The sequence below is a fragment of the Myotis myotis genome, unplaced genomic scaffold, assembly GCF_014108235.1.
Source record: "Myotis myotis isolate mMyoMyo1 unplaced genomic scaffold, mMyoMyo1.p scaffold_m19_p_19, whole genome shotgun sequence".
NCBI classification, from domain to species: domain Eukaryota; kingdom Metazoa; phylum Chordata; class Mammalia; order Chiroptera; family Vespertilionidae; genus Myotis; species Myotis myotis.
In genome coordinates, this window is record NW_023416323.1 from 25,281,897 (window position 1) to 25,304,496 (window position 22,600).

At 55.9% G+C, this 22,600-nt stretch overlaps 1 protein-coding gene across 5 annotated transcripts in view; it reads left to right on the forward strand.

Moving 5' to 3' along the window:
• Window positions 1-637: 637 nt before the first annotated feature.
• The window catches only part of BCAR1 (BCAR1 scaffold protein, Cas family member), a 34,610-nt gene continuing 12,647 nt past the window's right edge, over window positions 638-22,600 (forward strand). For 2 of the 5 annotated variants that reach the window (XM_036345457.1, XM_036345458.1), the window contains exons 1-2: window positions 638-923; window positions 1,588-1,667. In XM_036345457.1, the coding sequence (XP_036201350.1) occupies window positions 653-923; window positions 1,588-1,667 (351 nt within the window). In that variant the 5' untranslated portion in view covers window positions 638-652. Of the gene's footprint in view, window positions 924-1,587; window positions 1,668-13,727; window positions 13,961-22,600 lie in introns of those variants that run through there. The other 3 variants (XM_036345459.1, XM_036345461.1, XM_036345460.1) reach the window with 2 other exon arrangements.

The following is a 22,600-nucleotide window of genomic DNA, read 5'->3' on the forward strand; positions in this document are numbered from 1 at the left end:
GAAGTCCACTGGATGACCTACTCATTGGCGGATTTTGACGTGTGGAAGCTGAGGGGCAGATCTGCGTCTCAGAAAAAGCCCACCTGCCGTTGCTTCTTCCCTCTGTTCAATCCCCTTGGGCTTCCTGGCCCTGCACTCCCGGCAGACAAAAGAGCCTGTCCCCCTGGGCACCTGCCTCTACAGATTTCCTAGGGAGCCGGAGCTCTCTGTCTGATAGAACCAGCTCTGTCTTTTCTCCTCTGGGTGGGCTGCCGTGCTGACCCTCCCAGACACTGCCCTGGCCACCGGAACCTTGGCCTTGGTGCTCACTCATCCTCCCCACACAGTCCCTGGGCGAGGAACTGCGGGGAGCGCAGAGCGGAAGAGCCCTGGGCGGCCGATGGGGGTTACCTGGGTCTCTGGGCTCTCATCTGGGCGGTGAGAAGGGTTTCTAGGAGCCCTGCTCTGCTGACATACACAAGGTCTGGGAGCCCGGCCAGATCACCAGGCAGGCGCCCAGTACCCTGGGCTGGGCAACGTGGGGGGTGAGGGTTCTGATCTCCAGAACCGGGTGGGCAAACAGGAGATGGTGCGATTGGAAATGACTCGCGAACTGAAAGGTGGGTAAAGGGTGGTGACCGAGTCTCTGAGCCTCGTTGGGCCGACAGAAAAAATGCCTGGGTCTGTGGTCCTTGCCTTTAACACGGCCCTGGCGGAGGAGCCGGGAGGAGGGGTGTGGCACGCGAGGCGCATGCGCTGCGTGGGCTGGAGCCGCCGGACCGTCCGGCCGCCGGGAGCGCGCAGGACCCACGGGCGCCCAGAGAGCGGGACCCCGCGCCGGCTCTGTGAGCGGCGGGCGGACCGGACCCGCAGCCTGCCGGCGCCGCTGCCCCCGGCCCCGCTGTCTCCCCCAGCCCGGGAGGGCGGCCAAGATGTCCGTGCCGGTGAGTACCGGACCCCGCGTCGGCCGGACCGGCCTGCGACCTCGCGCCGCCCGCGGCGGGCCTAATGCGCGGCGGCTCCCGGGTGGGGGCGGCTCCGACTCGGGCTTTCTTCGGACGGGGTGTGGGGGCACCTGGGGGCGGCTCCCCAAGCCGGCCTCTCTGTCCCTGCCTTTCTTTCCATCCTCCTCCTGGAGAGCCGGCCCGTGGGTACGTGCAGTGCCCTCGAGAGAGCCCCAGGCGGCCGGGTTAGCAGGGTCTTTGTTGGCCCCCGGGGACCCCTGAGACAGCCGGGTCAGGAGGGGCCCTTGCTGCCCTCCAGGACTCGCACCAGGAGGCCAGGACCGTGGGGCCGGTGAGGGGGGGTCTGTGGTTTCTCCCAGGGATGGCTGCCCTGCTGTGCTCCGGGGACCTCCCGGGATGGCCAGGCCCGGCGCCGGCCTGGACCTCTCCCGAGACACCGTCCCCCAGGACGGCTTGGCTGGGTGGGGTTCTGTGCCAGCCCCCACCCCCACCCCCCCTTCTCCCCCATCGCCTGATGCGCTCACTTTCCTGGGAAGTTCTCCTCTGCCGCTGAACCCCCAAGGGCACAGGGCCAGTTCCCTTCCTTTCTCCCCACCTTGGGGCTCCTCTTCTCTCCTGACACTCTCTCTTCCTGGCCCAGCAGACGAGCTTGGGCAGCCTCCAGGCCGAAACTCCACACTCAGGCCAGCGCATCTGGAAGCATCTGGACCCCCCCTTCTGAAGGTGGCAAGTGATGCTAGCCACCCCCAGGCACCCGGCCCAGGTGCAGGCCCCAGCCTGCTTTACAGATGGACGGGCTGAGGTGGGGCCAACACCCAGAGTCCTCCACAGAAGGGGTGCTCTCTGCAGGCTGGAAAGCTGTGGCCTCCAGCCATTGTTTCCCTGAGTCAGGGCTTTTCCCTCTGACAGCTGGGGCAATGGGCCGGAATGCCAGTTCACCTGGCCTTGTTTCTGGAACTGCTCCTCACCTGGGGGACCCCATCCTTATGGTGGAGCAGACAGTTGGGGCTTCCTGGGGGGGCAAGTGGCCTCATAATTAACCACCATAGAAATTACTGGAGGAGAGATGCTGTGTAAGTGCAAAGCATTGTTATTATGGAATTAAAGATCCCAACTCCTGCCCGCCTCCAGACGTGGTAATGCAGAGTTGCAGATGAAGAAATTAGGGCTTCCAGGCAGTGCTGATGTGAACACCCCCACCCCCTATTTATTCTGGTTAGAGCATAATTGCCTCATCAAAAGAAAGAAAGACGGAAAATGCCTGCCATGCCCTTCCCTCCTGCTCTGCTTTCCTGCAAGGCTCTGGGTCTTTTCTGGAGCCCTGCCCTGACCCTGTGGGCGCTGGCCGGAGGGACTAGGCAGACCACCTGAGCCTGTTTGAGGGCCTAGGTCTTAGGGAAGGGGACTCGGGTCACTCAGAACCTGGATGGGCCTCCATGTGGGAGGTCTGCCCTTGATTTGGTTTAGTTGTCCAGTCACAGCAGAGGATGGCACCCAGACCCCTGCCTCACAGGAGTATGGGCAGCCTTCCTGGGCTGGGTACCTCGGCGGACGCATCTGTAACAAGAGAGGGATGGCAGCAAGGCCAGGGCCTGGCTATGACTTGGATAGACCGGCACTGCTGTGGCCACTGCTGTGAAGACCTGCAGCCAAGGTCTGCTTGGCCTGTCCACACTGTTGCCAGCTCCAAGTCACTTCCCACCCGCCTGTCCGCAGCCACAGCCCCCAGGGACTCTGCAGGGGTTGGCAGGGGGTCTCACCCTCCATCCCCTGTGTGGCAGGGCTGTCAGATCACCCTGGCTCTCTGCTGGGACCTTGGGAAATGTGTAAGCTGGTGGGTCTGGGAGGAGGAATTCATTTTCGGAGCAGCCATGAAATGTTCGGAAAATTGCTTTCATGTGCTGGTTAAGTGGTGAGGCCCCTTGAAGGCTTCCAGGCAAGCAGCTTGCTCAAGCCCTGCTCTTGGAACCCAGAATGGTGACTTCCCATGTGGTACTCATGGACACATTTGGGTTTTAAGTACACCCGTTCATTTGGGCAGTCTTTTCCTGGATGGCTGACGCAGGCACTTTGGCCCACGGAAATTACAAGATGCTTCAGAATGAAACGGGAGGTGATGAGGGGGAGAGAAGAGGCTGGGATGGGCTGGTTGAGCCAGGAGTGACTTACTGAGTGTTAGAGCAGGAGGACCCTCCAGGGGTCAGCTGGTCTCACTGTCATTTGACCCGCACAGGGTCTGGATCCCAGAGAGGGGAAGCACACAGGGTCCTTCTGACTCCCTGTGCAGTGCTCCTTCCTGGGCACTGAGTTCCACCTGGAGACACTTCAGGCTTGGGCTGTGACATCTGCCTTCCTCTTTAGCATAGCCACTGGGTGCCCCAGGCTGGTCTCTTGCCTCTAGGGAGGCAGGAAGCATTTGTAAGGAAAACGACTGTGCCACCCACCTCAGACCCTCTGGCAGGCACTGGCATGATCAGGGTTTAGGAGTGACAAGGTGTTGACTGCCCCCTGGCACTGTCTGGCGAGAGGCCAACTTCCAGCTTGTAGAGAAATTCCCTGCTGTCTGTTCCTGGCTCTTGTTTTTTGCCTGTGAAATGGGCTCAGCCATTCCAGCCCCTCCTCTGTTCCTTTATTGAGGGATGGATTCTTTCAAGGAGTGAAGGTGCTGACATGTGGAGAGTGACCTGTGTGCCAGGTGCTGGGCTCAGGGCTTCACAGGCTCAGGCGGGACCTGTGTCTTGCCAAGGTCGCATGGCCACTGAGAGAAAGAGCCAGGGTGGGAACAAAGTTTGGCAGGATCCAGCGCTAGAAAGTGAGCATCATCCTGCAAGGCCTCTCTAATTGTGGGGGTTGCGGCTTGTTGAGCTGTCCACAGAGGCCAAGTCTGCTGAGAGACCGACCCTCTGCTTGTGGCTTTCCAAGCATGAGTTCGTGTAACCCCTTCGGCACCCCTGGGAGACGAGGCAGCTTGCCCAGGGCTGTGCAGCAGGGTGGGTCTAGCCCTGTGCAGCCCCAGTAGTGGTTGATGGAGATCAGTGGGCCGGGCGTGGCACCTGGCTGAACCTCCGCCGGTGATCCCGGGGCCCCTCATGCCTGGCTCTGTGCCAGCCAGTGCTGTGACTGGGGAGCTGGCCAGGAGTGAGGAGGCACCGGCCTGGCAGCCAGGCTGTGGACAACTGGAGCCTGGTAGGATGGCTCAGAAGAGGACGGTGGGAAGAGGCAGTGTCCCGGTCCAAAGTCCTCATTCAGTCTCCAGAGCACAAGGCATGCCCTTCCTGCCACATCCCCTCTCCCTACTTGGCCTTGGCTCTGCGCGGCCCTCCCTCTGCAGGGAGTGATCTCCAGCGCAGCCTTGCTCATCAGGTCTCCCTGCTCACTCTTGAGTGCTCAGGCTGAGGGCATTGCCCTGGGAAGCCCTCTGGGATACCCATCTGTGATTATGCCTTTATTGTTGGGGTTGTTTGGTTGCTGTCGGGTTCCCTCACCAGACTGCAGGCTTCCTTGGTGTAGGATCCAGGCCTGCTCGGCTCCTCTCTCTCTGCCTCTGCCCCAGCTTGCCCTGACTGCCTGCCAAGGATGTGGCCCTGGGAGCACTGAGGAGTCCCCACAGACAGGTGGCTGTGTCCTTGTGCAGAGAGCTGGCATTTAGCTGGTGTCCCGGAGCCTTGTTGGGAAGGCTGAGTGGGGTTCCCAGAGAGGTTGCTCTAGTTGGGGAGGATATTCGGTGGCTTGAGAGCAAGAGCTCTGGAACAAATGGTGCTGCGTCATCTATACCTCGAGTGAGTTTCTGAGCCTGTTGTCTCCTCTGTATTATGGAGATGTGAACTGCGCTGAGCTCCTGTGGTTTTGTGAGAACTTGGCAAGGGTTGCAGAAAGCACTTACTAAAAGACTAATCAGTCATAGCAGCTACTATTGTTGAGGTTATCATCTTTATCCTGCCACTGCTGGCTGGTGCAGTGACCAAGACCCACTTCTGACTCCAGCACAATTCTCCATGGCCTGCCCCAGTCTGCCTCCAGTGCCCCTTTCTGATGGTCGGTGTGGTTCCCACCAAGGCCTTATTGGTGGGATGACCCTGGCCTCTCCCCTGCCCCCGCCTACCTGCAGGACCCCTTCCTTTTGAGCCTTGGATAAGCCATGGGTGGGCCTTGCTTGATCTCACCCCACTGACAGAGTGAACTGCAGGTGGATGGCCTGCCCTGAGTGCTCCAGGAGTAGGCTGAGTGCAGGCCTGGCCTCAGATGTGGTCTGCAGCAACCTGCAGTAAGAGGGCCGTTGGTGGGAAGGAGAGCACCGGTGAAGTGGGTTCCTGTACCTTAATGGAGGGGCTCATGCCTGCAAGTGAGACAGGTGGGCCGCCAGGCTGTGATGGTGGCACCTACTGACCCCCACTTCCCACCCTGGGCATAAGTTTGTGCTCCCTAAGATCCGCTGCACCTGCACCTGCGCCTGTCGCTTTCCCTCTCCTCTCTGTGCTCCTTGTCCTCCCCAGCCTAGACCTGGCTTCCTTACAGCTGCTTGCTTTGCCTGCATCCTCCTCACACCCATCGTTTCTTCAGCTTACTCTTAGTCACTGTGCTGGGCCAGTGTCTCCTCTCTTCAAGAAAAGGAAAAAGAGCTGGAGACATGTTGGGGACCTCAGGAGAGGTGGCAGTGGATGCCCACTCTGGCAGGAGAGATGGTCACAAGGTTTGGCTCTAAGATTAATCCCTTCTCTAAGGGAGATTAGAGGCTGAGAAGGCTTTTTAGTCATTTTATATTATTTAAACCCCACCAAGTTCCAAGAAGGATTTGAAGCAGATTATAGTGAAGGACACAAATAGTCTGGGGTCATCAAAAGATCCAGAAGCTATGTAGTGTATGGGGAAGATAGGCATACAAATTTAACTTTAAGCTCCCTGGCAGTCGGATGGGTTCAGGGTTGCATTACCTATTTTTGGTATCCTTAATTCTATGTATTTTTTCCTCTGTGCTTTGTTTTATTTTTACCAGTTGAAACTCTTCTACCAAGGTAGATTTTCCATGTAGTGAAATGGACAGATGTTAGCTATACAGTTGGATGAGTTTTGACTAATGTAGAACCCATGTAACAATCAATCAAATCAAGGTAATGTCTCCATCATCTCAGAAAGTTTGCAAGTATCCCTTTTTTAAAATTCTCCCCTGAGGATATGCTTACTGGTTTTAGAGAGAAGGAGGGGGAGAGAGAGAAACATCGTACACATCCCATCGGATCAGATCCGAAACTTAGGCATGTGCCCTGGCTGGGAATTGAACCCGCAACCTTTAGGAGTATTCAACGATGCTCCAACTAACTGAGCCACACCAGCCAGGGCTGTAAGTATTACTTTATAGTCAAGTGTCCCCCGTCCCCTGTAAGGTGGCCAATATTCTGACTTCTCTCATCATGGCTTAGATCAGGGGTGGGCAAACTTTTTGACTCGAGGGCCACAATGGGTTCTTAAACTGGACCGGAGGGCCGGAACAAAAGCATGGATGGAGTGTTTGTGTGAACTAATATAAATTCAAAGTAAACATCATTACATAAAAGGGTACTGTCTTTTTTTTTTTTAGTTTTATTCATTTCAAACGGGCCGGATCCCGAGGGCTGTAGTTTGCCCACGGCTGGCTTAGATTCACCTGTTCTTGAACTTTATATAAGTGGAAGCATATAGTATGTACTCTTTGGGGTCTGGCTTCTCTCATTCAGCATAGTGGTTTTGAGATTCTCATCCACGTGTTGTGTAGAAGTTCTCTTTTTGTTGCTGGCTCCCTGATGCACCTATCCCAGTTGTGTTCCATTTATGAATATGAATTTATATATTTGTCCATTCTCTTGCTGATCAATATCTGCCTCTAACTTTTGTATGCTGTGTATTTCTAAGTCCTGAAACACTAGTGTTGTCAGTATTTTACAAAACCTGATATCCACTTATGTGTGCCTTGAGGCATGGCCAGGGAGTTTGTGCCACCAAATCCTGGATCCCCTGCTCTGTGCTTGTTCAGAAAGTGGTGTGAACACCTTTCTGTTCACAGCCCTCCTCAGGTGTCTGAGTTTGGAAACCCTCTTCCCAGATTGCCTGTGGGGCGAAGCACCTTAGGTTTTTGAGTTACCTGTGTTCCTCCTGGGCCCCTTTCCACTCCAGAGACCCTGGTGGGAAGAGGCTTCTCGGAGAGCAGGAGGTAGGAGAGGATGGAGGCCTTCCTGGAGCTGACTGAATCCCTCCCCCAGCTTCTTGACCACACCCTGTCCCTACTCCTCTTTATCCCTGGCTGCCTGCCAGGACACCCCAACAGGTAGATACTCCTGGCTGCTTCTGCTTCAACTCTGGGAGGCCCAGCCCAGTAGAGACCCCACCACTCAAGAAGCCCAGGTGGGGGTGGGAGGATTGCTTGGGAGCCATTCCCTGTGTCCCTAACACTTCAGACTGCTCTTCACACTGAGGGAGTTGGCATGCCTGTGCTATTTTTACAAATCTTTACTGTTACTTTTTTTCTGCATAATAAGCCTTAGCAAAAGATTTACATATCTACTCAAATGCCACCTCCTCAGAGAGGCCCTCCCCGCTGCCCCAGGCACTTTGTATAAGTAGTCCTCACTGCCATCCCTCTGCTCTCCGCTCTTCTCCTCCAGACCCCTGCTCCCTTGTTTATGCCTTCCCCCTCCCCACACCCCCCAAACCAGAGACCTGAATGCGTGTCCAGGCAGCAATATGCTAGTGAGAGGAATGACCCGCACACTAATGATGTGACAGAGCCTGCACCCAGCCACCCCCACCCCCACACACCCGCGGGAGACCCTGCCCACCACCCCCTGCATCGGCTGTGGATCTGGGGCAACAGGGCTCAGCAGAAAGATTCTATCTCAGAGCCTCCCTTGCGGTTTTGTTCTTATAGTTCAGGGACTAGGGCAGTGGTTCTCAACCTTCCTAATGCCGCGACCCTTTAATATAGTTCCTCATGTTGTGGTGACCCCCAACCATAAAATTATTTTCGTTGCTACTTCATAACTGTAATTTTGCTACCGTTATGAATTATAATGTAAATATCTGATATGCAGGATGTATTTTCATTGTTACAAATTGAACATAATTAAAGCCTAGTGATTAATCACAAAAACAATATGTAATTATATATGTGTTTTTCCGATGGTCTTAGGCAACCCCTGTGAAAGGGTTGTTCGACCCCCAAAGGGGTCGAGACCCACAGGCTGAAAACCGCTGGATTAGGGGAAGCTCAGGGTGCCGGAGCAGGGGCTGGGAGAGAAGGGCTGAGTGGAGAACACCCCTGCCCCCTGGTGCCTGGCAGGATGGGTCTGGTGTGTGATGGGCAGGGGAGGGCTGTGCTGCTGACACCAGGGTGCCACTGTGCACTATGCACCATGCCTCGGTCTGGTGGCCTGGTGATCGGCAGGGCTGCTGGCGATGGTTAACCAGTGGTTCCCAATCTTTTTGTGGCCACACTCCACCTAAGCATCTCTAAAATCCTGATGTCCCCCTTGTGACTATACTAATTCTTGTTATTCAAAAAGTGAACTCCTGTTCATGTGGAGGAAGCCTAAAAGACCATTAACTTGATCTAAACAAGCTTCCAAAGAACATGGCATCCATGAAAGAGAAAAATAAAAGAATGAAAGGACAGTTGAAGTACTGAGGAAGAAATCATTAAGAAATTGTTAAAAAATAATAATATGAAGTGATGAAAAAATAGCAAATAAAGTTTCAAAAAACATAATAGAGAACTGAAATGCATAATATGTCACAATATATATTTATATACTGTATATGAGGTCCCTGGAACCATAAGAAATGCAAAAAATTCACTGTTAATAATTTATTCTCGAATTGCCCCCCTTAAAAATCAAATTGCCCCCCCCCCCTTGGGGCGTGTGGCTCACGTTGGGAACCACTGGGTTACACTTAACAAACTCACAAACCGAGGCTCTGAAAGCTGCTTGATGGGCTGAGGGTCTGGGATCTTTAATGTCTCCTGGGGCAAACGGAGCCTTTCTCTGTAGATGGAGCAGGCTCAGGTGGGATGCTCCACAGTGTGGCCTGAGAAGGGAGAACAAAACAGTGCCTTCCCAGTGGCAGCCTTAGCTCTGTATCCACTCCTTCCTGTATGCTCACCCCAGTGCTCCCGAGTCCTCAGAGTCCCCTCCTGTGACAATACTGGCTCCCTGACCCCCTATCCCAGCTGTGTGGCTGGGCAGCACTGTTCCACCCTCTGCACATCTCTGTGGATCTCTGTGGGTGTGGGTACCTCTGCTCCTACACAAGCAGGCTCGGGGGTGAGGAGACAGCAGATGGCATGTGAAGTCACCCGCCTCTGACTGCCCTGATGTGCTGGGCTGGTTGCTATGGGGAGAAGCAAGAGCAGATGGAGGGCTGGGGCCGGCTTCTTGACCACACCCTGTCCCTGCCTGCCCAGGCTGTCACCCCAAGCCCAGCGGCCACCAGCAGCTAAGCTTTCTCCCTGAGGACGGGCTTATCTCTGTGCCCCACCTGCTCCCACCCTCCTTTCCTTCATCCAGAACCCAGCCTCTGTCTTTCCCACCCCTGTTTCTTCTGCCAGCCTGATTCACCCTCCAGGCAGTATTGAGGGGAGGACGCCAGGCGTGTGTCCCAGTGCCAAGGAGAAGGGCAAGTGCACCCAGGCCCCAACCTTCTCATTAGGAGAGCTCCCACCTGCCTGACAGCACCCAGGAAGGTCCCCCACCTAGAGAGTGGAAGAGGGGGCTGCAGAGGCGAAAGGGGCACTGAGGGTACCAGAGTCAGCACCCTGAGTTGGGCAGAGAGACCCTGGGCCCCTTTCTGAAGCAGGCACCTCCCTATAGGTTCCCCTGCTGAGCTTTAATTTTCAAATTAGAAAAGCAGTTAACAGAATTAGGAGAGAATGCTGCTCCTTCCAGTTCCTTGAAACAGCCAGAGTGTGGAGGGAAGGAAGTGCAGGAAGGTGAGGGCACTGGATTTTCTGGAATCCAGGCTTGGATCTGGGAGGCCAGTCTGTCTTCTGCCCAAACCGAGGCCCCCTCCCCATCCCTCACTTTGTCCCTGCACCTGATCATTCCGTCCTCACACCTTTTGTCCTGGCCCTGCCCCTGCACCCACATCTCTGGGACTGGCCTGGGGGATGCAGAAGGGAATGGCAGGCTGAGGACCAGAGCCTCCCTGCCCCAGTGGAGGTAACTGGGGAGAGATTTGGCTCCAGGCTGTGGGGCCCGCCCACCTCCCCACAGTCAGAATCACCACTATAATGACAAATGAACTGCCTGGTTGGTTACTCCACCCTCAAAGGTCAGCGGAGGATAGGAAAGCTCTTATGACTGACAGCTCTAACACCCGCCCTAAGAGTGCCTACTCTGCTCTATCTGGGGTCACCTGGGTGTTTTTCCATGGGGACACGCCTGGGTAGCTAGGTTATGGGTGTAGTTTTGCCGCTTCCTGGCAGTAGGACCTGGGCAAGGCCCTACCCCTCTCTGAACCTCTGGGTAGCGTAGTGGTAGCTCTGTCCTGGCCCTCAGTGTGGCAGTGAGGACCGTGTCCGGGCTGTGTGGTAGATGGCAGTTCTTGATGCAGCTGGGCTCATCTCTTCTCCAGGCCACCAACAGGGGTCCCTTGACACTCCACCCAGGCAGAGCTGGCTCCAGCTCGAAGGCTGGTTTTGAGCTTGCCAAGGTGAGTGGCCAGCCCAGAGGGAAGGCTGAATTCGATACCCCGTGGCCCTTCAGATATATCATTTCTTCCTGTCCCTGGGGCTGGCAGCACTCACCTCCGGTCTCAGGAAATCCTTTCCTGCTGTTGCTCTGAGAGTCAGCCATCCGCTGATCCATCCAGCCTCCCTTCGGTGCTGCTGGGAAGACCAAAGCTTTAGGAGGGGAAGGGCTGCTGCATCACCGTGCAAGCCATTTGAGTCCGTGCTCTTCACTTCCCATTGTCATAAACATGGTCTTGTTTGCTTTGGGTCTTTGAAAGAGGCCATCCTATAGCTGCACAATATTCCATTGAGAGGCTGTGGTTGCCTCACCTGTCCCCTATAGTTGGTCATTTAGGTGATGCCCCACCCCTTTGTTTACAGTTATAAATGCTGCAACGGACATTGTTGAGCCTAAAGCAAGAATTGTTCATAGTGCAGTGGGTCTGACCTGCAGAATAAGACCCGGAAAGCCCAGAGAATGGGAGCTGGGTCCCAAGTTCTTCTTCCCACTTAGGTAGGGTCTGGGGCAAAGGGACTGAAAACTGGGTCTTAACCTCTTCATCTGGAAAATGGGGCCAGTTGTGAAGCCTGTTTTGCAGAATTGCTGTGGGCATGAAATGAGCGTGAGATCATAGAACCTTGGCTCAGGGCCCCACGAAGGCTGTCCCGGGGGCTGTCAGCCCAGGAGGGTCTGCTCCCCTATACACGATACACCCCAAACATAGCCTGCCCAGTGGGTCCTGTCCTCCATGTCCCTCCCACATAGGCCTGGGAAGGGGCATTCCTCTTCCCCTCCTTCTTGTACAGTCAGGCACGGATCCTAGGGCCTTGATTCCAAAGCGGAAATGCCATTCTGGGAGGCACAGGCTGGGGGGAGGGAGTTTAAGTGGAAAAGGAGCAAATTTTTGAAATGCCTGAGCCTGAGCTGGGTTCCCTTCCCCCACCTACCCCCCCCCCCAGCAACCCCGCCCCCGGAGCTGCTTTAATCCAGCCCCAGAGACTAGAGGGTCTCTTTTTCCTGTTCCCTTGTTCCCAGCCAGCCACCTCCTCTCTCCCTAAGCCATCTAGGACAGAGCTGCGGGCCAGGACTTTGGTGTCCCAGCCTATCCCTGCAGAGACCTCCTGCCTGCAGGACAGGCCTGGCTGTGAGGCCTGCTCCCCACCTCTCACCCCACAGGGTTGGTGACCTGGGATAAACCTAAGGACTCCCTCCAGACAAATGTTAATACATGACCCAGTTGGCTTCGATCTGCTCCCTTGGAACCTGGGAATGGGGTCAGGGCTTAGGGGAGGCCACAGCTTCTTGTCTGACTTTGGGACACAGTCATTGGGAATACGCAGGAGAGGATGCCCTAGGCCAGCTGTCGCCAAACTTTTGGACCTCACAGACCCACTGGTTGGCGACCACTGCTCTAGGCAGTGTTTCTCTGAGAGCTGGCTCTTCTTCTGTGGGGAGGTGGGCTGTTTTGAGGGTGACGAGGGGGCCTGTCTTGGGGAGGGCATAGGGTGGTACCCATTTGTTTTGCTCCTCGAGGACTCTGGGTACCATTGTGTCCAAATCCCACTGTTCCTTACCCACCCCTTATGCTGTGAGTTCTGTCTGGGGGTTCCCCAAGAAGCTTTGAGGAAATACAGATGCTCAGGTTCCCCCACATGTTTTTTCTGGAGGGGTGACCTGGGAATATGTTTTTTAACAAGCTCTGCAGGGGACCCATGACCAGCCAGACTTGGGCTGCCTTGGTTCAGCCTCTTCATTTTACATATAGGAAAGGGCCTGCCCATGGTGGTACACCTGGCCTGTGTGTCAGGTGTGTGTGTCAGGTGGAGGGATAGCTGTGGATATATATTGGCTTTATATATATTTTATAGGCCATGCCTCAGGGTTCTCTGCAAGGCAAAGCCGAGTCTGCCCCACTGTTTCCCTGGCACTGAGAGCTGCCTGATGGTGTCTGCATACTTAGTAAGTGGCCCAGGATGTTGACTGTCTGAGGATCCAGGAATAAGACACCAAACTGACCGGTTCTGGAGTAGGGTCCATCCTAGATCTCCCTGTAGGCCACTGTGCAAGCCTGCACCAAGCTCAGGGACGGGCACACCCTGGATCTGCTATGTGAGGTGACAGTCAGTGACCTGCAGCCTAGGGAGGAGGGACTCAGGAGAACCAAGACGCTTTCCACTCAGTTTCCCACTGGTGATGGTAGTGGCTCTTCCTTCTCATTACCTGCAGCCCCCTACCATGTTGCTGAAACAGATGAGCTGTGGAGCTAGTGTGTTAGGCCTGGACAGGGCTGACAAAGGGGTTGGGATGAGGTCAGAGCTCCTAGGGCAGGCCTGAGACCTTGGGGGCGGGGGAGCATGCTTCAGGGAGGCTGGATTCAATTAAGTGGAGAAGGTGAGAGATGGTCCCTTGTCCATGAATGGACTGGAGCCTCGAACAGCCTGGTAGAACAGGATGAGCTCAGGCTCCACACCCTCTCGGTTACCAACCTCCCTATCTTAAGTCTTCATTTCCTTGGGCTCTTACATGGTAGGCATGACCTGAGTCCCTGCCATGGTGGTTATTAGTTTCTGCCAGCTGGGGCCACCCCCTCCCCTTTACCTCCAGATTCAGATTACCTCTGAGTATGAGGGCATGAAGGACACCGTGGGATGCCCCCGGGTTGGTAGGCGGGGAAGGCATAAGTCAACTTGAGGCTGGAGCCTCAAAAGCTGCAGAAGTACAAGGAGAAGGAGGGGTAGGAGGAGCAAGAAGAGAAAAAGGGCAATCCTAGTCTGCCCAGAAGAGGAGGCGTTGCCTTTGAGGTTAAGGCCTTTGAGGAGGGACGCATTCTCTCCAAAGGTATAGGTTGGGGACGTGCATTTGGATGGAGAAAAGGAAATACCGGTGTACTAGGCATAAAGCCTGGCATTTGGCCGGCAGCACTTAGAGCTTAGCGTGGCGCTGGTAGAGGGTGGGGGTTGGTCCACTGGGCGGCGCGTGCCCCGCGGACTCGCTCGTGCCCGCGCTCTGTGGGCAGGCAGTTCATTTGCATGGGGAGCCACAGCGGCCAATGGGCGTGCACGGCTGGGAATGCCGGGAGCCGGGCTAGGCTGGCCCGCAGCGGGCGGAGCGAGAGGGGACCCCGCTCTGGGTGGCGGCAGCGGCAGCAGGCGTGGTGGCAGCGGCAGCCGGACCTGGACCTGGGCGCCTGTGGCACGGACCTGGACCTGGGCGCCTGTGGCACGTTCAGGGCGGGGCGTGTGGCGCGGGCAGCTCGGTGTGCGTCCCTGCGGGGAGCGGGGGCCCCAGGCAGGCCGGCTGGACACAATGAATTACCTGGTGAGTGTGGCGGCCGGGGTGGGGTACTCACGCCCTGTCCGGCTGGAGTCCACGTACCCCCTTAGAGGAGACTGCCCTGTCTGGGGCAGGCCCAGATGGGAGAGTTAAGCGAGCGGCATTTCCTGCCGAACCTGCGGGTCCTGGGAACTGCCGGCCACTGGAGCTTCCGCGGGGGCGCAACCAGGCTGGGGTCCGAAGTCCTGGACCCACCTCACACCCTGGCCCGAGCGCCTGGAGACGATGAATGGGGATCCCATTGCCTGCGCGCTCTGGGGGCGTTGGAAGGAGCCCTGCCCTGGACTCAGGGGCTGCTGGCCGGCAGGAAAGTTCCTGGATCCGGGAAAGTTGCTGGCGGGAGGCCCGCTCCCCGCCCCCCCCCCCCCCCCCCCCCCCGCCGGCCACCGCCTTCTGGGTGACCTTGGGCCTTGGAACCATGGCTTCAGTTTCCTCGGCTATGAGGAGGGGGCCGAGGTCCCTCAGACCGTGATCTTCCAGGAGACTTGACCAGGAGGTGGTGGGGGTCCGTCTGTCCATCAGTCCATCTGTGTGTTTTGGAGTGTCCCTCCCCCAGGTTAGGGATTGAGATTTGGGCTAGCAAATGTGTGGTGTCTGCGGAGATGTCGGGTGCCGCCAGGAGCGCCAGGCTGGGGCCGGTTAATGATTCACCCCGGCCCGCCCGCCCGCGCCGGATTCCGGGACTGGGGACAGGCGCTTCCTGACCTTTACCTACCTGATTGCAAAAACTGGATCCTAGCGGTGGGCTGCACTGCCACCCGGGGGTGCCAGCCTCCGTGGTCGAGGGCACGCCGGGTAGGGGCGGACTGCTTTTTGAGTGTCCATAGTCCAGGCTTTCAGCCTGTCCTTGCAGTTTGAGGGAGTCCGAGAAACAGATTTGCTGAGGGCTGGAGATGGGCGGGGAGAGTGGGTGGATTAGAGCTAGGGGAGATGTTAGGGCTTCATCCGTCTTGAGAACACGGAGTTTCCTTTCCCACACCCCTACCATGCGGAAGGGTCTCACTGGAAGGCACTCTCCGGGCTTCCCTGCATGCATGCTTCAGCCAGGCAGGGAGATGTTCCTCATCTGCCAGGACTGGGGGGCATGCCCTCAGTGCCCATTTCCTTTCCCAGGTGGAGAACTGATGTTGGGGGTCAGGGAGACAGGGCTGACAGACCTAGAAGAGCAGGTGTGTGCTTGGTGCTGCAGGAGCAGGAGTGGGTTGGGCACAGGTGGGAGGCAACCAGTTGATGTGAGAGAGACACATGGATGTCTCTCTCTCTCTCCCTCTCCCTCCCTGTATCATTTTCTCTCTCTCCCTCACTTCCACTCTTCTTAAAAATCAATGGTGGCTATGCACCAGGAGGTCACTGTTGGATTCCTGGTCAGGGCACATGCCGGGGTTGTGGGCTTGATCCCTACTGGAAGGCATACAGGAGGCAGCTGACCAATGATTCTCATCATTGATGTTTCTATCTTTCCCTCTCCTTTCCTCTCTGAAATCAATAAAAAAAAGTATATATAAATTAAATAAAATAAAAATCAATGGAAAAATATCCTTGAGTGAGGATTACAAAAAAAAAAAAAAAGATAAACCAAAAAGAAAACATTGGGTCCCAGGAAGGGGCCACAAAGGCACAGCCCTGGGCCAGGGGAACCCCACCAAGTTGGCGGCCCCAGCAGAGCATGACAACACTCCAAAGACCAGGTGGGAATTGAACCTGTAACCCAGGTATATACCCTTGACCTGGAATTAAACCTGTGACCCTTCAGTATGTGGGCTAACGCTCTAACCACTGAGCAACATGGACCAAGGCCCAGTGTTTTTAGGAGGTCCCACAACCCTTTTCTCCTGGACCTAGAGAACTTCCATCCCTGCCCCCTAGGAGCCCACAGCAAGAACCAGCCAGGTGTGTACCCAGGAGACTTGCAGGGTGGGGTGGAGGATAGGGATCTAGGCCCCAATAAGGGGCTGCAGGGTGCTCTCCCTCCAAGGAGGTAGGGCTGGGCCCTAACTCCCTCCCCTTTCTAGGTGAGGAGCAGGGTGAAGTACTGACCTGGAGTGAAAGGAGCACAAAGGATGGAGGGGCAGGGCTTCACCTCCCCTCCCATCTCCACTGTGTAGCCTAGAAATCAGGCGTTTGGTGGTTTTTAAGCTAGAATACCACACTTCTGGTGCCATCGTGTCCCCCTCCATTTCAGCTCAGGCAGAGGTGCTGCTTGAAGGGCTTCTGAAAGTTCTCTTTCAGGACTGGAGTGGGCAGAGCTCTGAGGTTTTATTTTTTTTATTTTAATATTTTTTTAAATATATTTTTACTGATTTCAGAGAGGAATGGAGAGGGAGAGAGAGATAGAAACATCATTGATGACGGAATCATTGATTGGCTGTCTCCTGCACGCCCCCTACTGGGGATCAAGCCTCAACCTGGGCGTGTCCTTGACTGGAATCAAACACCAGACCATTCAGTCTGCAGGCTGACACTATCCATTGAGTCAAACTGTCTAGGGATCCTCAGGGTTTTAAATGTCAAGGTGGAGAATCCAGGGCCTTGTAAGGAGTGAAATCCGTGCTGTCCCTTCTGCCTCTGCCTTCCATGATGACAAATCTGGGGTTGGGAGTAGTTACCCCTACTCTGGTGCTGCCCTTGGAGTAAAGGTCAGCCTCATGCTGAGCCCTCTGCTGAGAGACCTGTGATTCCTCCCATCAGGCCCCAGTGACTGGGAAAGAGCAGCAGGGTGTCAAGTGTGTAGGTCTAGGGCAGGGGTGGGCAAACTTTTTGACTTGAGGGCCACAATGGGTTCTTAAACTGGACCGGAGGGCCGGAACAAAAGCATGGATGGAGTGTTTGTGTGAACTAATATAAATTCAAAGTAAACATCATTACATAAAAGGGTACGATCTTTTTTTTTTTTTTTTTTTTTTTTAAATATATTTTATTGATTTTTTACAGAGAGGAAGGGAGAGAGAGATAGTTAGAAACATCGATGAGAGAGAAACATCGACCAGCCGCCCCCTGCACATCCCCCACTGGGGATATGCCCACAACCCAGGTATATGCCCCCGACCGGAATCGAACCCGGGACCCTTCAGTCCGCAGGCCGACGCTCTATCCACTGAGCCAAACCGGTCTCGGCACGATCTTTTTTTTTTTGTAGTTTTATTCATTTCAAAGGGGCCGGAGTAGTTTGCCCACGGCTGGTCTAGGGTCTGCCAGCCTGGGTTGAGTCTCTGGGAGAGGTGGCAGTGGTGAGGATTCTTTTTTTTTTTTTTTTTTTTAATATGTTTCTATTGATTTCAGAGAAGAAGGGAGAGGGAGAGAGAAATAGAAACAACAATGATGAGAGAGAATCATTGATCGACTGCCTCCTGTTCGCCCCCCACTAGGGATCAAGTCCAAAACCCGGGCGTATGCCCTGACCAGGAATGGAACCATGACCTCCTGGTTCACAGGTCAACGCACAACCACTGAGCCACTGATTCTTAGGGGGCTGAGGACCATTCCCAAGCTGCCAGCAGTTGGAATGGGCTTGAGGGTGTAGGCTGGCTGTGCCCTTATACCGCCCCACAGGCTTCTTGGTGCTTTGGCCTCAGTCCTGCCTGTTCCCACCATCCATGGTATGTTGGGGGCTGCAGAGGCCATGCCCTGCAGCAAGGAGGGCCTCCCCTTTTCACCTCTCCTCTGCCCAGCCTCCTAGAGATAGTGCCTGGGACACCCTAGCAAGGGTCGGGGGAGGGGCCTGCTTCCGGCCAGAGCTGGCCCTAGACACAAAGGCATCTGCTATTGCCACTGCAGCCGAGGCCAGGCGTGGCTTGTTACTGGGAGCTGCTAACAGTGGATTTTTATCCTTCATCCTACAGACCTGTCCTCTGGCTGCTGAGTGTTAGGCGTAGAGCTGAGCCTCAGGCCCCTGAGGTAGGCAGGGCAGGAACCATGCTCCCCTTGGGATGGCTCTGGAACGGGGGCGCACCCACATTTGTTCCCTGCTGGCAGAGCACTGAGGACTTGAACCCAGATTCTGGCCACTCGGTTGTCCCTGGGAGTATTAGGGGAGTGAAGCTAACGCTGCTGGTCCCAGAGTTCCACCAAGGATGTGAGCATGGGGATGTCTGGGAAGGGAAGAGGCACTGCTCTCAGAGCTCGGTTACAGCCTGGGGTTACAGGGGCAGGACAAGGGGATGGTCAGGCACTGACCAGTGGGCGCAGATTGCAGTCGGTACACGCACTGGGCCTGTGTCCATTGGCCATTGAGACTCCTTGAGACAAGCAAACAGAATATCCCAGAAATAAACTTGGCTCACGTTGAGATGGTTCTGGGTATGAAGGGAACTAGTGTTTCCCAAGTGACTGCTGTGTGCGAGGCTCTGCACTGGGGGCTGGAGAGAGTGTGTGTCTGTGTGTTTTGGAGGTGGGGAACAGGAGGGAGCAAAAGGCCTGTGAAATTTCCACTCCTGGCTCCCATGAACCTGAGCATTACCCTAGGAGCCACCAGCGCCACATTGTCACAGCCCAGATCCGCTTCTGTTGCTCCCTGACTGAGCCTGGCCAGTTGAGTAACTGTTCTGTGCTTCAGTTTCCCTGTCTGTAAGGCGGGGGTAATTAATCATAGTGTCTCATAGGGTTAAAAGAGGCGATTGAAGTGTACAAAAGAGCCCTGCCTCTGCCAGAATCAGCACCGGCCATCATTGTTGTAGTCACTGGGAACCCATCAATTGTGCCTCTCCACCACTCCCAGCACCGGGTTTGGGGCTTGGGGTTACCCAGAGCGCATCTAAGGTCCCGGAGGCAGCTGGTGGAGCCGTGGAGGAGACATGAATACCCATCAGATAGCTGCAGTTCACGCAGACGCCTGACCACCAGCATCCAAGGCTCAGCAGAGGACCAACCCAGCGTGGCTGGGGTTCTCCTCTGCTTCCTCCCTCTTGGGTAAGCGAGCTCCAGAGGGCTTTCCTGGCTTTCTCAGGTGAAGCCACACTGCTCCCAGGAAGGGCCAGGCACTCCATGCCAGGAGGATTTCTGCCGGAGCCCACCCATCCTCGGCCTGGTGCTCTTGCAGGGGAGGGGAGTCCATGCTGAGGGTGTCCAGGTTAGGGGGCATGAAGTGGGCAATAACAGGATGTATTAGCACTTCCAGGTGGGGGCGACCGTGAGCAGGTGCCCAATGAGGGGCACAGGACCCTTCCTGTAGGGACTACACCCTAGTCATGTCCTGAAAAAGGAGGACACAGGGAGAGAGGTTTCCTAGAGGCAGGAGCGAGGTGGCCAGAGACGCAGGGCAGGGCAGACAGATGGCCAGCAGTGTCTGCCAGGACTGTGATAGTGCTCTGGCGGGGTGCCCCTCTAAGAGATCACAGCTGTGCCCTCTTGTGAGCTTGGGGGTGAAGCACCTGATTGTCCCAGAAGCAGGGGAGGCTGGAAAGCTAGGCTCTGCAGGAGCCGGCTCCTTGTAAGAACAAGCTGGGCAAGACCCTGGGTCCTGGGGAACATGTCCAGAGCTCGGGCGAGGCTTGTCCTGCCGTGGGTGGGATGCCACCATTTGGATAGCATTTACTAAGCTCTCCATGCACCATCCAACTCATCCTACAGTGTGACTGGCCCTGGCCTGCCTGCCACTCCAGGGCCACAACCCTTTCCCCTCTGGCCTCTCCCAGCTCCAGTACCTTGGCTCATGCCCCTCCACTGCCTGTATGCTCTTCCCCAGCTGGTTTCACGGTTGCCTAGTTTTCATTCTTCATGAGTCATCTGAAGTGTCACCTCCTTGGGGAGGTCCTCTCTGATTACCCTAGATGCAGTAGCCTTGTCCTACATTATTTTGGCCACCGTACTCTTGCCCCCTGCCTTAGCAAGTTTTTTGGTGTCTGTCTGCCCCACTGGAATGTAAAGCCCATGTGGATAAAGACCTGATCAAGCTAGGACTAGGCCTGTGTCACCCCGAACAGGGATCTGAGTGCTCAGAGAGACTACGGGACTTGCCTGAGGTCACCCAGGTCTGGTCTGAGTGACAGAGAGAAGGAAGGAGGAGCTTGTGTCAGGAGCTGCTGGGGAGGTTTAGAAACCCAAAGAGGCGAGTTGTTGGCCAGCTGGATTGCTCCAGCGCCAGCAGTGCCCAGGCTACAGAAGGCTGCCTCTGGGGCTCTGGGCAGAGGCACCAGCTGACGTAGGCAAGGAGCTCCTGGTGCCAGGCGCCCAGTGCCACGTGCCCAGCCCAAGAGGTGCTTCCCAGCCTGGGTCCAGCCGCCCCAGGACATACACTTACAGCCGCAGTTGGGGACCTCACTCTGAGGGGTGGGGGCTGGCCACCCTTGCACAGGAGGTCCCCAGTAGTTTCTTGGGCCCTGATGGACTCTCTGCTTTCCCTTCTCCCTCCCCCACTGGACCTTGCCCTGAGCAGAGCCCTTCAGCCTCCCTGAGTGCCCAGCCCTATCTGTGGGACCTGGCGGAGGCCCATCTGCCAGCCTTCCCTGAGCTGCCCTTCTCCTTAGAGGTGAGGGGCCTCTTAGGGGCCGTCCCCTCTGTCTGTACCCCGCCCCCTCTGACTGGGCCAGAGGGGAATTTTCCTGTGACTCACTCTGCTGGCACTTCCTGTGGTCACCAGGGCAGGGGCTGGGGGGACCCAGTGGGGTGGCTCTGTGTTCTGGGGTCACTGGGGGAGGGGGACTGTGTGTCCCGCCCTTTGAAGGGATGTGATTCCCTGAAGCAGGCTGCAGACCATATTTGGGAAACTTACTTTTCTTAAAGGCAGCCTGGGGATGGGGCCTTGGAGCCCCAGTGGGCTGCAGGGCAGCCCTCGCCCCTGCCTCCTTCTCCCTGGGCTCTGGCCTCTGGACCTGTTTCAGCCTCCTCTGTCCTATCCTGCTTTGGAGCCTAGGAGGTAGTCCACTGTTTTCTTTTTCAGGATATGTGTTGTTTTAACCCCAGCGCCAAGAAATACTCATTAAATACAAATTGAAAAATTCTGAAAATCAGGAAGAGAAAACATCTCCCAGTCATCTCAGATATTAACATTGTTATTCTTCCCTCTCCCTATTATTTAAGTTGGAGTGATGGTTTATTGAGGCATAATTTACACTTCCGTGCATTTGTAATCTCTGTGTGGACCTTGCAGCCGTCAGCAGTTCCAGGGGCCTCTGCCCTGGTGCTCATCTTGGTGCTGGCTGACTCCTCTGGCTCTGCCCTCCCTGAGCTCTGAGCTGCCTGCCTTGGCTGGCTTTTCCCCTGGGTCTTGCCACTCTTGGCTCCCAGTTTTCCTGCCGCTGGCCCTTTCTGGGGTGGGAACCTATGAGCTGCTCTGAGGGAGTGGGCTCCTGGGGTCTGAGCATCCAGTCCTGGGGCCCAGGCCTTCCCAGTGGTCACCTTGATGATGTTCAGGCCTCTTCCCTAATCCTGTGTGGCAGCAGTGGAGATGGAGCTCAGAGGGGCCCTTGCTGACCCCAGATGCTGGTATGGAGTGAGGAGAGGGGCTCCCCCTGGACTTGGCTGAGGCCTCACCCTCACTCTCCTCTGCTCCAGGGCCCAGGCTCCCACTTCCTGTTCCTGCCTGTGGGGGTGTGGCTCTTCCTTCTGCCTGGAATTTCTGCTCCTGCTTGACTCCTTGCAGATGGAGTCCTGGGGAGGAGACTGGGCCCAGGTGGGGAAGGTCACACAGCTAATGGGTGGCCACACCCAGGTTTCATTCCCAAGTCAGGGGTCTAGACCAGGCTGTGTGTCCTCAGATCCCAGGAGGCTCAGAGTAGGGCAACCAGAGCTGAGGCCTCACTGGTGGAGCTGGAGCCCAGCTGGCCTGATGCTGGCCTTTCCACAGACCTGGCTTCCCCTGTGTGTGAGGCCTGGCCTGTGCTGCACCTGTCAAGCTCTCTGCTGCCCTGGAAGGCCAACGCAACCCTGGCCTTCTCTCCCCCAGGCACCTCCTTAGCTCCTTGGAAATGACCTTGGCCCTCCAGCAGGGAGTGGGGGTATCACCTTCTGTGATATCTCTGGGCCCAGCCTGAGCCTGGCACCTGTGCAAGGGAGCAGCGGCATCAGGGGCCAAGGGCTAAAAACTTAGGGCCTCCTGACCCCCAGATTCTCTGCCTCTAGTGAGGTTCTGGGTCTGCACTCAGTATCACTAGTGCTATGGTCTGCCTGCCTCTGACCCTACAACCTTCCCCCAGGGCCCCTCCCTGGAGTGCATGTTCCTGCTCTGGGAAGGTTTGCTGACTAGCGGAACCCCGAAGCAGTGTTTGGTGGCTGTGCAAATTAACAGGAGAATTACAGCAGCAAAGAGTATGGTTGGAGGGTGCTGCCGTTCCTTGTTTTGCTTTATTTTTCTCATTTATTCCTGATGTCTGTCTCATTCCTGTCCCTCTTCCAGAAGCACCCATGCTAACGTAATGTGTCTGGAATCTCCCTGGATAAGAATCTGTGAAAAATACATGGGGTTGTTTTGTAGATGTTTATAACATTTACAATAAAGGACTCTACTCTTACCTCAGGAGGGTGTGGCCGACAGGCCTCACCAGATGCCTGGGCACCTGCTGACACACAGCAGAGATGCAGATGCGTCCCGATTTGCTGGCTGGAACCCTGAAGGTTCTTTGGGGGGTCTTGGCCATTCAGTTTTCCCCTTTGGAAAAGTCACTCCTCATATTTTGTTGGTTTTCTGTGAGT